Source organism: Protopterus annectens, chromosome 17.part0, assembly GCF_019279795.1.
Source record: "Protopterus annectens isolate FY-2018-M chromosome 17.part0, PAN1.0, whole genome shotgun sequence".
Taxonomy (NCBI): domain Eukaryota; kingdom Metazoa; phylum Chordata; order Ceratodontiformes; family Protopteridae; genus Protopterus; species Protopterus annectens.
In genome coordinates, this window is record NC_056751.1 from 558,083,612 (window position 1) to 558,097,410 (window position 13,799).

Consider the following 13,799-nt stretch of genomic DNA (forward strand, 5'->3'; position numbering starts at 1 on the left):
GGTACTATGTGCAGGCCGAATACCATGTTGTGTAGGTGTAAGAAGATTGCTGGCTAAGAGAAATATCATTAGTTGTAGGTGCATACATTTTTCTAGCAGTTTAGATAGGGGGTACAGGATGGAAATGGGTCTTTCCTCCTTTGTGCAAGGGGGTAATGATAGATTTTTTCCAGAGTTCTGGGACATAGGATTCAGTGATGGACCTATTAATCAGAATACTGACTGGATAGGCTATTGCTTTTGTAGCTAGTTTTAGATATTCTGATGGAAGATTGTCAGCAGAGAGGGAACTGGGTTTTAGTTTAGTAAGACATTTTGTACAAGTGAGGTGGGAACAGACTGAAGAGACAAAGTGGTTGTTGAGGGTGTGGCCGACTCCTGAAATTTTCATTTTCAAGTTTCAAAACCGAAGTCTTCAAAAAGCTAAGTACCCCGTTGGGGATCCTTTTTCTTGCTCTAAACCGATGTCAGTAAAAGTTAACAATTGTATTACCTATGGAAAGCAAATACCTGATAAAGATTTTCATTCGTACTGCATTCCTTGCTTAGGGCCAGACCACGACATCCCTCGCTGTCAGTTTTGTGCCTTATTCAATCCTTGAACTATTCGTTGTTGGTTCATTTTTGCATCAAACTATTTCGATACTCGTTTTAATTATCCAAAAATGGCTTTGGTAAGCCATCCGACTACCGATATTCTGAAAAAATGTGAAGATAAAGACAGAGACAGGCCGCATAGATCCAAAGCTGCCGACGACTCTTGCATTAAGCTAGTCGCCAGTTCGCTGGTACTCAGTGAGACGCTTTTGCAGCCCCTGATACCCACTATTTCAGATTCGCAGGCCTCTACTGAGACCCATTCAGAGTCTGGTATGCTGCGAGATGCTTCTTCGACCATGGAACCTGCGGATGTCTCTACTTGGATGGGTCCGGAGCCGCTATGCAGGCACCAGCTTCTGAGGGTGTATTCGGGCCTACTGACTTGCATTTCAAACCGATGCCATCTTCTTCTTCAAGGCCTAAAACTCAACCCACACCTAGAAAACTGACATCCAAGCTGCATGGTCAGGCCCGTATGTCAAAAAAAAAAAAAAAAAAACAAATGATAAGAATGGCTGAAGACCTTATTACTTTAATTAGGGAAGCCAGCCTTCACCCTCTGAAAGACCTAGAACTAATTTTCCTTCTGATTCTTCTGATCAGGATTCTGAACTGTCTGTTTCTTCTGATTACCAGGATTTGCCCTTATCTACCTATGAGGATTCTGATGCAGAGGACTCCATTCCCTCTGCTTCCGCTCCAGAAGATTTTTCTTTTGGTGAAACCTTGCACACTCTTAGGGAGCATTTCCGCTGGGAAAGCCAGGATTACTCTGACTCCAGAAAGAGGCTTAGGGAATTCTTACTCCTACCTCAACACAGGCCTTTACCTATCCCTCCTGTCATGGACATTGTAGATGATGCCTTCTTGGGCTCTAGCCTGGCCCCAGACACTTTACCTCCGGCTCCGAGAAAACTTGGCAGGTATTACAGAGTACCTGACTCTCACAAGTTCCTTTTCAAGAATTCTACTGTGGACCCAGAGACCATTTCCCAGGGGCCTAAAGGCATTAAGGCTACTACTGCCAAAAACCCTACCCTCTCTGATAGAGATTCCAGGGCCTTGGACAGATGTGGTAAGAAGGTATATACTTCTGCTACTTTGGCCATTAGGGTCTTAAACTGCCAGTTTCATATGTTAGAGCATTAGCAGCATATTATGGGACTACTTAAACAGAGAATGATGTTGATTCCTGACTTTATTGAAAATAAAGAATTGCAGGATTTAATGCATTCTGCTGAACAAGTTGGTAAGCATATTTTGCAATGTGGTTTTGACTCTTTAGGAGCATCTTGCAGGGCTGCTGTCACTGGGTCTGTTCTTAGAAGGCATGCTTGGCTTAAGGAGCAAAATTTGCCAGATCATGTTAAAGCTAAATTACTGGATGCTCCTTTAAACCAAGACCGCCTGTTTGGCAACAAAGCAGAAGAAGTCCTTTAAAAGATGGAGAAAAAGCTAAATCTATGCAAACTGTTAAAGATTTCTTGCAAGTACAGCCTCCCAGATTTAGTAGGCATTGGCCTTCTAAGAATTGGTCCTTTCCAGTCTCTTCCAGGCCTTCTCAGTCCAAACCCAGGAACAGCAGACCACCTAGGTTACAGTCTCAAGATACTCACAGGCCTAAGCAGTGGGGGGCTCCCACTTCCAAAGCTGGAAATAATAAGACACTCCCCTACGGAAAACTGTCAAAATGACTTAACCTTAAACCTTCCAAGCCCTGCTCAACTGCCTGCTCCCTTAGGGGGAAAGATCACCCTGCATGCAAAAAACTGGGAACACATTACCCAGGACAAATGGGTTTTAAATATAGTTTTCCACGGATATAGATTCCACTTCCACACCTTACCAACCCCAAATGGTTGGCCAGACCTACCCCCAAATCAGTGGGCAGAGGCTCAACAGCAGGTTCTCTCTCTTCTAAGTATCAGGACTATCCAACCTGTCCCAGCAAAAGAAAGGGGACAAGGTTTTTACTCAAGACTTGTCCTGGTACCCAGAAAAGACAGCTCCTGGTGTCCTATCCTGGGCCTCTCTATTCTAAACACCTTTTTAGTAATCCCAAAATTCAAAATGCTAACATTTCATCAGCTGCTTCCTATGCTAGGCAAAAATGCCTGGTTGGCAACCTTAGACTTAAAGGAAGCTTACCTGCACATTCCAATAAGGGAATCTTGCAGGAAATACCTACACTTCAGAGCAGGCTACATGCACTATCAGTTATCTGCACTTCCCTTTGGCTTATCTACTGCGCTCAGGCTATTCACAAAGTGCCTAGCTCCAGTCATTGCATTTTGCAGGCAAAGAAACATTCAGATATACCCATACCTGAATGATTGTCTAATTCAGGCAGAAAGCCAGGACATGCTACTCTGGCATTTGTAAAGAAACTGCTAACCTCACTGGGGTACACCATAAACTAAAAAAAGTCTCATCTAGTACCCTGCCAACAAATTGTATTCCTGGGAGCAAGCTTGAACACAACTTCCCAGATGGCTTACCTAACGCCAGAGAAACAAGTTTATTTGACAGCCTACTTCAAGCTACTGGCCACAAAGACCCAGCTATCTGCAAGGAAAATCCTGCAAGCCCTGGTGTTCATGGCTCTTGCATTCTACTAATTCCATATGCAAGACTGCATATGAGCAAACTACAATGGTATCTAAAAAGCCTTTAGTGTCAATATTCTCAGGACCTGGAATCAATTATTGCTATCATTCCTTGTATGAAGACAGAGTTCCTTTGGTGGGCAGAGGCCTGCCACCACAACAAGGGACTGCCATTCACTCTACCCCCTGCCACCCAAATCCTAACAACAGACGCATCAGACTATGCATAGGGGGGGGGGGGCTCACTTAGCAGGCAGTGCATCCAGGGCAAATGGAACCTGAGTCAAATGCACTTGCATATCAATCAAAAAGAAATGTTAGCTGTACAGAATTCCCTGACAGCCTTCAAGGACCACATTCTTCCAGGACAATTATTGGTAAAGACAGACAACACCACTGTTATGTGGTACATAAACAAGCAGGGGGGAACCCACTCGTATCCTCTCTGCAGACCAGCCATGGCTCTCTGGAACACAGCCTTGAGCTACCAAGTGCACCTACAAGCTCAATTCCTGTTAGGCAAACTAAACTCACTGGCAGATGACCTAAGCAAAAATCTCATGGACCCACACAAGTGGAAACTGGAACCAAAGATATTCAACATTTTGAGAAACAAATGGGGGAAACCAGAGATAGACATGTTTGCCTCCCCTCAGAACTACCAATTGGACAAATTCTGCACAAGGGCTCCCCACAGTCATGCTTGGAAAGTGGGTGCCCTGTCCTTCACCTGGGAAAGCCTATCAGTTTATGCCTTTCCCCCTCTGCCTCTCCTCTCGAAAGTTCATCTAAAGAACAAACAGGACAAACCAAGGACAATACTGATTGCACCAGACTGGCCACACCAGCACTGGTACCCCCTCTTGCGCAGTATGTCACTGCTGGAACCATGGCACCTGCCTCAGACCCCTTCCCTGCTGTCTCAGCAGGAGGGCCAAATTCTGCACCCCCAGCTTCAAACCCTGAACCTTGCAGCCTGGCTAATTCCCTGAGCTCTCCAATAGCATCCCTCAGTAAGCAGGTGCTAGATGTCATTTTGGAGGCAAGAAGGCCTAGTACTAGAAAATCCTATGTTCAAAAGTGGAAAAGATACTGTTCCTGGAGCCAGACTCAGGGGATGGGCACAACAGTGCCCAGATTACCACATATTCTTCAATACTTAACAGAGATGCTCCACAAGGGCCTTTCCTTCTCATCAATTAAAATTCATGCCTCAGCCATTTCAGAACATTCTAATACTGAGCCACCCCTCTTCTCTCACCCCCTGCTGAAACAATTCCTCAGAGGGGCCAAAAATTTAAGACCACCCAGGAGAGCCCCTTTTCCATCCTGGGACCTTAACTTTGTATTGGAGAAGCTCACTCTACCTCCTTCTGAGCCAGCTGCAACTGCAGACTTGAAATTCCTTTCTTCGAAAACAGCCTTCCTTCTAGACATCACTTCAGTAGAAGAGTGTCTGAATTACAGTCCCTCATGGCAGTGGGGCCCTTCATCATCTTCCATGCAGACAGGGTGTCCCTCAGGACCAGTCCTTCCTTTATGCACAAGGTGGTATCCAGTGTGGCCCTTAATCAGTCCATTCATTTGCCAATCTTTTTTTCCTAATCCACAGAACAAAGGAGAACAAATACTGCACTCTCTGGACGTGCGCAGACAACTTAGATTTTATTTAGACAGGACTAAGCTGCTCAGAAAAACTGAACAGCTGCTAGCTGCATTTGCTGTAGGGGCAGAGGGGAAGGCCATTTCAAAGCAAACCATTTCTAAATGGATAGGCCATTGCATTCATTTCTGCTATAAGCACCATGGAAAACCTACCCCACAGGGGATAAGACCACATCCCACCAGGGCTGCATCTACCTCTACAGCCTTTCTCAGAGGTGTTCCTACCAGGGACATCCTAGAAGCTGCTACCTGGTGCTCTGTACATACCTTCACCAAGAATTACCACTTGCCTATTTTTTCTAAATATAGAGCTGGTTTTGCCACTGCATTTTTGCAGGGCTTAATAACTGGTCGTAATGCTCTCTAACTTCATCCTCCCTTCCTTAGCTTTGGGAATCTACCCAAATGTAATGACTGCAACAGTGAAACATGAAGAACATAGTACAGTTGTGTACACTTACCATAAATGTAGATGTTCGAGTGCATTCACTGTTGCAGTCCTGGTTACCCTCCCTCCAGCCCCTTGACTTCTCTTGGCTATACCTTTCTTCTTGTTTAGTGTATTTCAGCTTTTTGGTGTATTTGCTTTTTGTTGGAGGTGTAATCTTATATATAATTGCTTCCCATTATGGGGGCACCTGACATCTGGGGCAAGAAAAATTGATGTAATGATGTCGGCTGCATGCTTTATACCCTGACAACCTGACGTCATGGAAGAAGAGACAGCATCCATCGCAGGGATCCAAGACTTTGATATTCAGGCCGGCTGAGGGCTACCTGCAGGCAGATAACCCAAAAGTAATGACTGCAACAGTGAATACACTCGAACATCTACATTTATGGTAAGTGTAGACAACTGTACTTTTTATGTTATAGCAAGAGTACCGTGAGTGTAGGTAATGGAATCTGCTGAAGGAGACCAAGAGGAACAACAGGAGCAAGACACACGGGTTAATGGTGAGAGATGAGAGAATGTTGCAGTGTGAGAAAGAAGGGATGGAAAATGAGAGGCTGGGTACTTCCACTGCAGAAGGAACCTTTTTTTATTTTTATTTCATTAATTTATTAACCAATTAAACCCACCAAGTGCCTTTTTTTTGTGGGTAGAGCAAGACTATTCTCTAGTTAATTCAGTTATTCAGACTCACACGTTTCATAAGCACAGGCTGAAGGAAGCAAACCTACTGTTGCATAATGAAAGTTATCAGCAGCTTATAATAACCTTAACCCTCTGGTATGCTGATGAAAACAGAGAGCTCTTTCATATGTTCTGGAAGTAAGAGGTGAGAAAGTTTGGTGTAGGTGGATATCACTGACTTCAGATTCACAGCTTCCACCATTGCTTCATCTCTCTTCCAGACCACTGCATTTTGGGTAGTACCCCAATGTGCCTTCCACTGGGTGGGTGTTATCCCTCCAAATGGTAAGACATCAAGCATACACATCAAGCAATTAATAGTCTCCTGACTGGTGGGGGGAGCACTGGCTGTCATATTGCAGCCAGCTGGGGTTTGTTTTATGCTCTACCATTCTCGCTTTGACGTGCTGAGCTGAAGTCACCTAGATGGGCAGAAGTGGTGGCATGGAGTGAATTCCCCTACCTTTGTGTTAATGTACCTTTTCCTTGTGCTTCCACCTAGTGCAGAAGGTTTTGTAGTTCAGTTTACCAGCTGAATGGTAAATGTATGTACATGAAGAAAATAAAGGAAGAATAAAATATGTCCTTAAGGGTGTTGTCAGCAAAAGGAACACCAAAAGAAATGTGGGTGAAAAAAATAGTACTGTATGGATGGGTAAACAGCATTGTTTCTAAAATCTTGAATGGTCCACTGGGAAAATAAGAGTTAGAAATTCCAGGACATTACTAGTGAGCTAGTGAGACTCAGTGAAGCTTGTTGAATAGAAAGGTTCACAATCAGGAGAAGGAGACATTCTGTACAAGGTGACAAAGTAACACTACACTGTGAAATGACTGAAAAAGGCAGGGAGTAGACAATTGAGTTTGAGGAAATGTTAGAAAATGGACGTTGCCATAGGACACATAATCGTCATTCTTTATTAAGTCTGCAGAACTGGTTCTCCATGGGTTTGGAGAAACTTGGAAGCCCAAGGAAGGACAATGAATGAGATAATGTACTTTTGCAAATTAAGTGAAGAAGTTAAAGTTGTGTTTGTGTTCCATGATTGCATTATTATGTTTCTGGATAAATGCAGAAGTATGCAGACTGTTTGAGGTACACCTTCAACAGTTACACTTGCAAATATTTATCCTTCTGACATAGTTAATAAAAAGAAAATAAAATACTCTCCTGTGGGGATCATGAATAATAAGACCTTCAGACTTTGCAGTCTTTTGACCGGTAGCAAGCAGAACATTATTAGTTTTGCTGCTATTGACATGAAGGTCCTTGGATGAGGAATTCCATTCCTTATTAAACTTTACCCAAAGAATGAACTGAATGACCACTGTCTACTTTCCAAGGCCAAAGATAACTAGATTGCCAACAAAGAGAGGGTCACTAATGATCAGTTGTGAGATCATTAATAAACATGTGGAAGAGAGGGGACCCAATGGTAATGTCTTGACAATTTCTTTTGTTCATTGTTGTGAATGGATGCAGATGCCTTTTGGCTGAACTGTGGCTGTCCTCTTGATGTGCTTGCTGGAAACATATGAATCATGTTATTGGCCACTAACCCTAGTCATGGCAGTATTCAGCCTTACAGAAAGGCAAAGCAGATACAAAGAAAAGACCCCTTATTATTATTATTTTTTAAGTAGTTTGCATCTGCCTTGAACTGCCTCATGTCATCTTTTTCAGGCTGACAATTGTACTCCCACGTGTCACTAAGTGGACTCCCACAGATAGTGCAGACAAGAGCTTCTCTAAAACATCGCATGGTGTGCCTTCAGTAGAAGGATGTTACCCTCCTGAATTCAGAAGGAATTAAGTCTAGCAGCATAATGGATGAAGCCCTGTACTGTTGAGAGCTTCAGCATTCTTGTACTCTGACTGTCTGACACAATTATCAACCAGTCACAAAGTGCACTTTTTTAATTTTTGTGTCTTTGAAAGTGTTAATGTTCAAATACATCATTATGGTTTTATGGTCTGGGCATATACTTGCCACCAACTGTAGGATGTCTTATTGTTTCTTGCCTTATTCCAGTTCTGTTGCTGCTACACAACTGGTGCTTTCAGGCTTCCCTGAGACAATAGTGTAATACCACATTTTATACCCATCCACACAGCCACTTTTCTCCCATCTGAAAAATAACACCCAGCACTTAACACGTTATTACTCTATTTCAATTTTCTATCTAAAATATATGGAAGTAAACAAAGCATTTCACTTTGAGCAGAAAAAGCTTTTATAGCATTTGAAGTGAAAAAGGGCTCTTTGGACTTTTATGTAGTTGGTGCATTCTGGGTATCTGTAACAACACTGTAGCAGGAACCTGTATAGTTTCAGGCCCAGGACAGAGACATTAGAACAGTAAAGCCAGCAGTTTAAATAATCTTAGTCAGAGATAATAAACAGCATAGATGAACCTTATTGGAAGCTCTTAAGATGTTTTATAATTCTTACGTTTTGTAGTAATTAAAGTGATTTTTTTAGGAATGTTTTTCTTTTCTTTCATTCTTTTATTTTACTTTTATTTTTATTTGTTTTTGTTTGTTTGCTAGGACACAGAAGGCCTGAATGTCGGTGTTGCTGGCAGAATCAACCAGTGGGTGAAGGAGACATCAGACACAAATGTGAAGTACCCTGCTACTGCTGCCTCAGTAAGTAACGGGATAATCAATAGTGCTGAGTACTGCCTAAAGGGCTGCAGACAGGGCTAGTACTTAGTGCTTTTTTTACAGTTGGAACAGTAGCAAAAGTAACAATAAGTATGGGAAGATGCCACAATTTTTGGTTGTAAGTCCTCTACAAATAAAATATTGCCTTATGGACTTATCATTTTATCTTTCTACTTTAGCAGTCTCATTGCAGTAAAGTTCCGCTGGCAGTTTATTATTTTATAACTCCCACTGAAATGTCACTAACTCCAAATTACAGACTTTTTTTAAACTCCTACTTATTACCTTCCCTGCTTGTGGATCATTTCCTGTTTTTTTTTCTGAAAAAAAAAGAAACATCATGAGGATATTTTCTTCATTTTTCTTACTCCACATCTCTAACATAGCTACATCATGGGGACTTTTCACTTATCAGACTTGAAATTGTGTTCTCCATTTGAATTGCATGTTCTTGTTAGCCGTTTTCTACATCTCATCATTTGTACTAAAATTAATTATAAATGTAACTGTTTAAACTTAGGAGGATGTGACAACGATTGTGGGAAAAATTGTGCAAAGTCAGCCACCTGGTATGAGCAGAGAGGGCGACACTTCCATTATTTTTTTCTTCAGAGACCAATCCTGTACCTAAAATCAGTTGTCAGTATATTCTTACACCAGGGGAAGTTTCCTGCTTGTCTTCTTCCTAGCCACATGCTGTGTCACAAAAAATCCTACTACTTGTAGATTTTTGGGGGTTGGCCTTTGTGCTTCAGGTCAGAGTTTGCCCATCTAGTCATATAAGAGCAACTAAAACTCACAGTTACTAGTAACAGTCCCCTGTTCATTCTGTGGGATCCCCAAATATTCCCAATAAGACTGAGAAAAAAATCTCTCTAGTGAGTCCTGGATCTAGTTTGGGACCTCCTCCCTGTCAGTCATGATTGAGGGACATGAGGTGGAAGGCACCAAAACAACATCCTGAATAAAAGTGCCTGAACCACTTTAACTGCTTTCCCTGATCCTGAGGAAACTGCAGGGCTCCTCTAAGGTCCTACCAGACTACTAGTCCTCTCACTGCCTTAGTGTGAGTGAACCCTGTGAATGAACCTTACAAATTTTATCCATGAGCATATACTTTGGGTCACAATACAAAGCTCATAACAATAGGTAGGGATGGAAGACAAAGACTGACTGGTGCAACTAAAAAGCTTCATCCTATGATTCGGCTTTTGCTTTCCAACCACATTCCAAAATAATTCCAGCAGTAGTGTTGCCAGCTTGCCACAGCAACCATCTGCTGGTCAGCCTCTACCCTTGTAGCTACGAGGTGTGACAGGTAAATAGGTCATCTAATGGCTTCTTTGTGTTTGAGCCAAATTTCTTCTGTCCTTAAAATAACACCAGTCACTTCACACATGTTAAATAGGCCTTGTTGTATATGTTGGTAGACACATATCACAAGACAACAGCATTCAAGCTTCTCAAAGGCCATTAGGCTACAAGCATGTTACTGATCCAATGAACCTTAGTCCTGAAAAACAAAAGTTGTCTGTGCGATTTGATCTTCATTACAGCTGTTAATTGTTGTTACAGCTAAGTTATCGACTTTATGCCTCCTGTTTGCCTGATCTGGACTTGTCAGCCTTGATTTTCCACTACTAATATGTTTGAAAACATTTCTTGTTGTTCAGACCATTTTACCAACCTGAGTCCCATCTGCATTCATAATTGCAAGACAGAACAACCCAAACCTTAATTACGACCTTCAGGTATAAATCAAAAACATATATAAAAAAATACTGTGCAGAAAACACAGTCTGCTTAATTATCCAATGTTTTTTTTATGTATTCATAATTGCATTGCCTTCATATTTTACTAAAATAAGTAACATTGACTTTAAAATTCCAAATCCATTGGCACCATAGATAGATTAAAGGTGAAGTGCCCAGAAGTGAGACCTTTATAGGTTCATAGGTATATACTAGGCTAACCATCACCAGGGCCTTTATAAGCCTAGCGGCACAACCCAATTTAGTTGTGTCCCTGTGTATGTCTACCTTTATCTATCATAGACATAGGGGCCAGACCCATGGTAAATTTCCAACTTCTCATCCACTTCTCAGGGTTACATTTAAATCTGGTTAGGGATGGACTCTGCTTCACATGGATGAGAAGCCTGTTCCAGAATATGGAGATCCTCTGAGACACATATTTGTCTTGCCAACATGCCCTATGTATGTCGCAAGCAAAATTAAAATCCTTGGATCTAATGGTTCTGGTGCTATTCATTTTGTGGATCTGCAAAAGGTCCATTAGAGCTGGTTTTGAGGTTGCATCTCAGTAACCTGTAGGACAGCAAGTATAGAAACAGGGCTTTAAGGCAATCTGTATAGGACAATGTGTTTATACCCTGTATACTTCGGGTAAGGATCCTTTGTGGGCATTGCAACAGTTGCATTTATCTGGTCAGGTACATGCCAAAGTGGGCATTATAGTCAATAATGGTTCATAGGTTCATAGGTTCATAGGTTGGTACTAGGCTATCAGCCCTAGGGCCTATACAAGCCTAGACATAATAATTCCCTGGCTATTTCTTCCCACACTATTTACTTCCCTGGACCCCCGTCTAGCAGGGCGACTGATGTGATCCCCGGGGTGAATTTTCTTTCTCCCATCCAATCCTCAAGGTTCCTTTTGAAGAGGGCCAAAGACAAAGAGGCACACTGCTTGACATGTATGGGCAATCTATTCCAGAGTCTGGGGAGTCTCTGGGTCAGGAACCTATCCCTCCATCATGTTTTGTTTATTGTGATGACAAGGTTTAGATCCCTGGAGCGTGTGGCTCTGAGGGATTGGGATTTCTTTAAGTGTAGCATGTCCAACAGCTCTGGGTTTGACATGGCCTTGTATGTTAAGCAGAGATCGCCTCTGAGTAGATGATATGCGACAGAGTATAGCTGGAGTTTTTTAAGGCGGTCAGCGTAGGGCATCTGCTTTAGGCCTGTGATTCTTTTAGTGAGGTATTTCTGTGGCCTTTCCAGTTGTTGCAGATGTCTTGAGAGGTACATACCAAATGGGGCATTGTATTCTATAATGGGTCTAATGAGGGATGAGTACAGTGGGACAATGACCTCCTTTTTTCTGAATGAAAAGGCCGTAGTGATGAGGTGTGCCACATAGAAGGATTTCCTGACTGTTGTGGTGATGTGGTTATCGAAGGTGAGACCACTGTCCACCTGTGTCCCTAAGTCTCTTATCACACTTTCAGTGTTTAGTGTACCGCCACCTATATGGCAATTCACGGGTACATGTTTTTTCCCAAAGGTGATAACTATACATTTCTTGGCATTGAGCTTGAGCCCATGGCTCTGGCACCAAGCATCTGTTTCTGTAAGGCCCTTTTGTAGGGTATCCACATCATTTGGGGATTCAATAATGGCTCCCAGTTTGCAGTCATGTGCGAACTTTGTTAGCCAGTGTCCCTTAGTGTTGGTCTGTACTTCAGAGAAGTAGATGCCAAACAAGAGAGGTCCCAGGACTGAACCCTGAAGTACTCCAATTGTCACTTGTCTGGAGCTGGATTTGGAGTTGGCTACTTTTACAGTGTGGGTTCTATCAGTAAGCCAGTTAGCAACCCATTGGGTGACTTTGGTATTAATGCCCAGCTTAGTAAGTTTATCTATGATTCCAGAGTGGGGGATGGTGTCAAAGGCCTTGGCAAGGTCTAGATAGGCTGTGTGAACCACCTTACCCTTGTCCATGGCTCTGGAGACTGATTTGAAGAAGTCAATCAGGTTCAGGAGACAAGATCGGCACTTCACGAACCCAAACTGGGTGGGGTCTAGTGTTTGAAGGTTGCCAATGTCTTTGTTTATAAGTTCCATGATAATACGCTCCATGGCCTTGCAGATAAGGCTTGTCAGACTGATGGGATGGTAGTTTCCGGGATCCAAGGTGGATCCCCCCTTGTGGACTGGAATAACCCCCCCTTGTGGACTAGGATAACTGTAGCTCTGTGCCACTCAGTAGGCACGAAACCTGAGATGAGGCTATGATTAAACATGACACTTAGGTGAGGTGCCAGTTCATATTGTAGTTCATGTAGTACACAGCTCGAGATGTCATCTGGTCCCATGGATGCTGTATTCTTAGCTTTGGAGAGTACGTTTTTTACCTGTGTGACTGTTATTACCGGAATTTGGCAATCTTCCGGTATTGAGATGGGCCATTTAGGGGGTGAGAGGGGGTGGTGAAGTTGGCACTGAATCGATCTGCCAGGATATTGGTAATATCCTTGGGATCAGTATATTTAATGCCATTCTGTTTTAGCTCAGAGCAGATTTGAGCATTGACATTTAGATTCTTGACATAGTTATAGAATGCCTTGTGGTTGTCTTTGGAATCTTTGGCAATTTTATTTTCGTAACTAGCTTTGGAGGATTTTATGAGGGATCTCAATTTCTTACTGAGGTTGATAAGGGAGTTTTTTGCATCCTGGGATTTTCCTCTGTTCTGCAACAGTTTCTTCCTTTTGTTGTAAAGTTTGTTTATGGCAGGGGACCACCAGATTGGCTTCCTTTTTTTTGGATGAGAGCATCTTGGCTCTGTTTGGGATGGCACGATTCATGCATGAGTGGATATGCTCATACAGTGCCTTAGTGTAGGATTCAGCAATTGAACTTTCAGTTCCCGTCTGCATGGGTGTCTTGAAGTTTGTCACTTCTGACTTGAGTAGCATGAAGTTGGCTTTGGAGAAGTTTTTTATGGAGGTTTCCTTACAGGGGGTGGGGGTGGGATGTGGATACTAAGGGTGATTAGCTTATGGTCAGAACTGACTAACAAGGGGGTGACCATAGGTGTGGAGCATCGATTTCCCATGTTGGTAATGACCAGGTCTAGGATATTGGAGCCCCTGGTAGGACTATGGATTAGTTTTTCCAGGGCGTTGGAATTTATGAATTCCAAGAACCATTGGGCAAAGGTGTTGGTACACGAGTAGTTTTCCCAGTTGATGGCAGGGTAGTTAAAATCACCCAGTGTTAGGGTGTTTGGTTCTATCTTAATATTTTCCAGTATGTTTAGAAAGGTGTAGTGAGAATCTTGAGGCATGGTGGGGGATCTGTAGCAAGCTACAATTTG

General features: G+C 42.7%; 1 protein-coding gene across 3 annotated transcripts in view; it reads left to right on the forward strand.

The window, feature by feature from the left end:
* The window catches only part of LOC122791600 (non-muscle caldesmon-like), a 1,000,623-nt gene that overhangs the window by 920,448 nt on the left and 66,376 nt on the right, over positions 1-13,799 (forward strand). For all 3 annotated transcript variants that reach the window (XM_044059382.1, XM_044059381.1, XM_044059384.1), the window contains one exon: positions 8,561-8,659. In XM_044059382.1, coding sequence (XP_043915317.1) covers positions 8,561-8,659 — 99 coding nt within the window. The remainder of the gene's footprint in view (positions 1-8,560; positions 8,660-13,799) is intronic.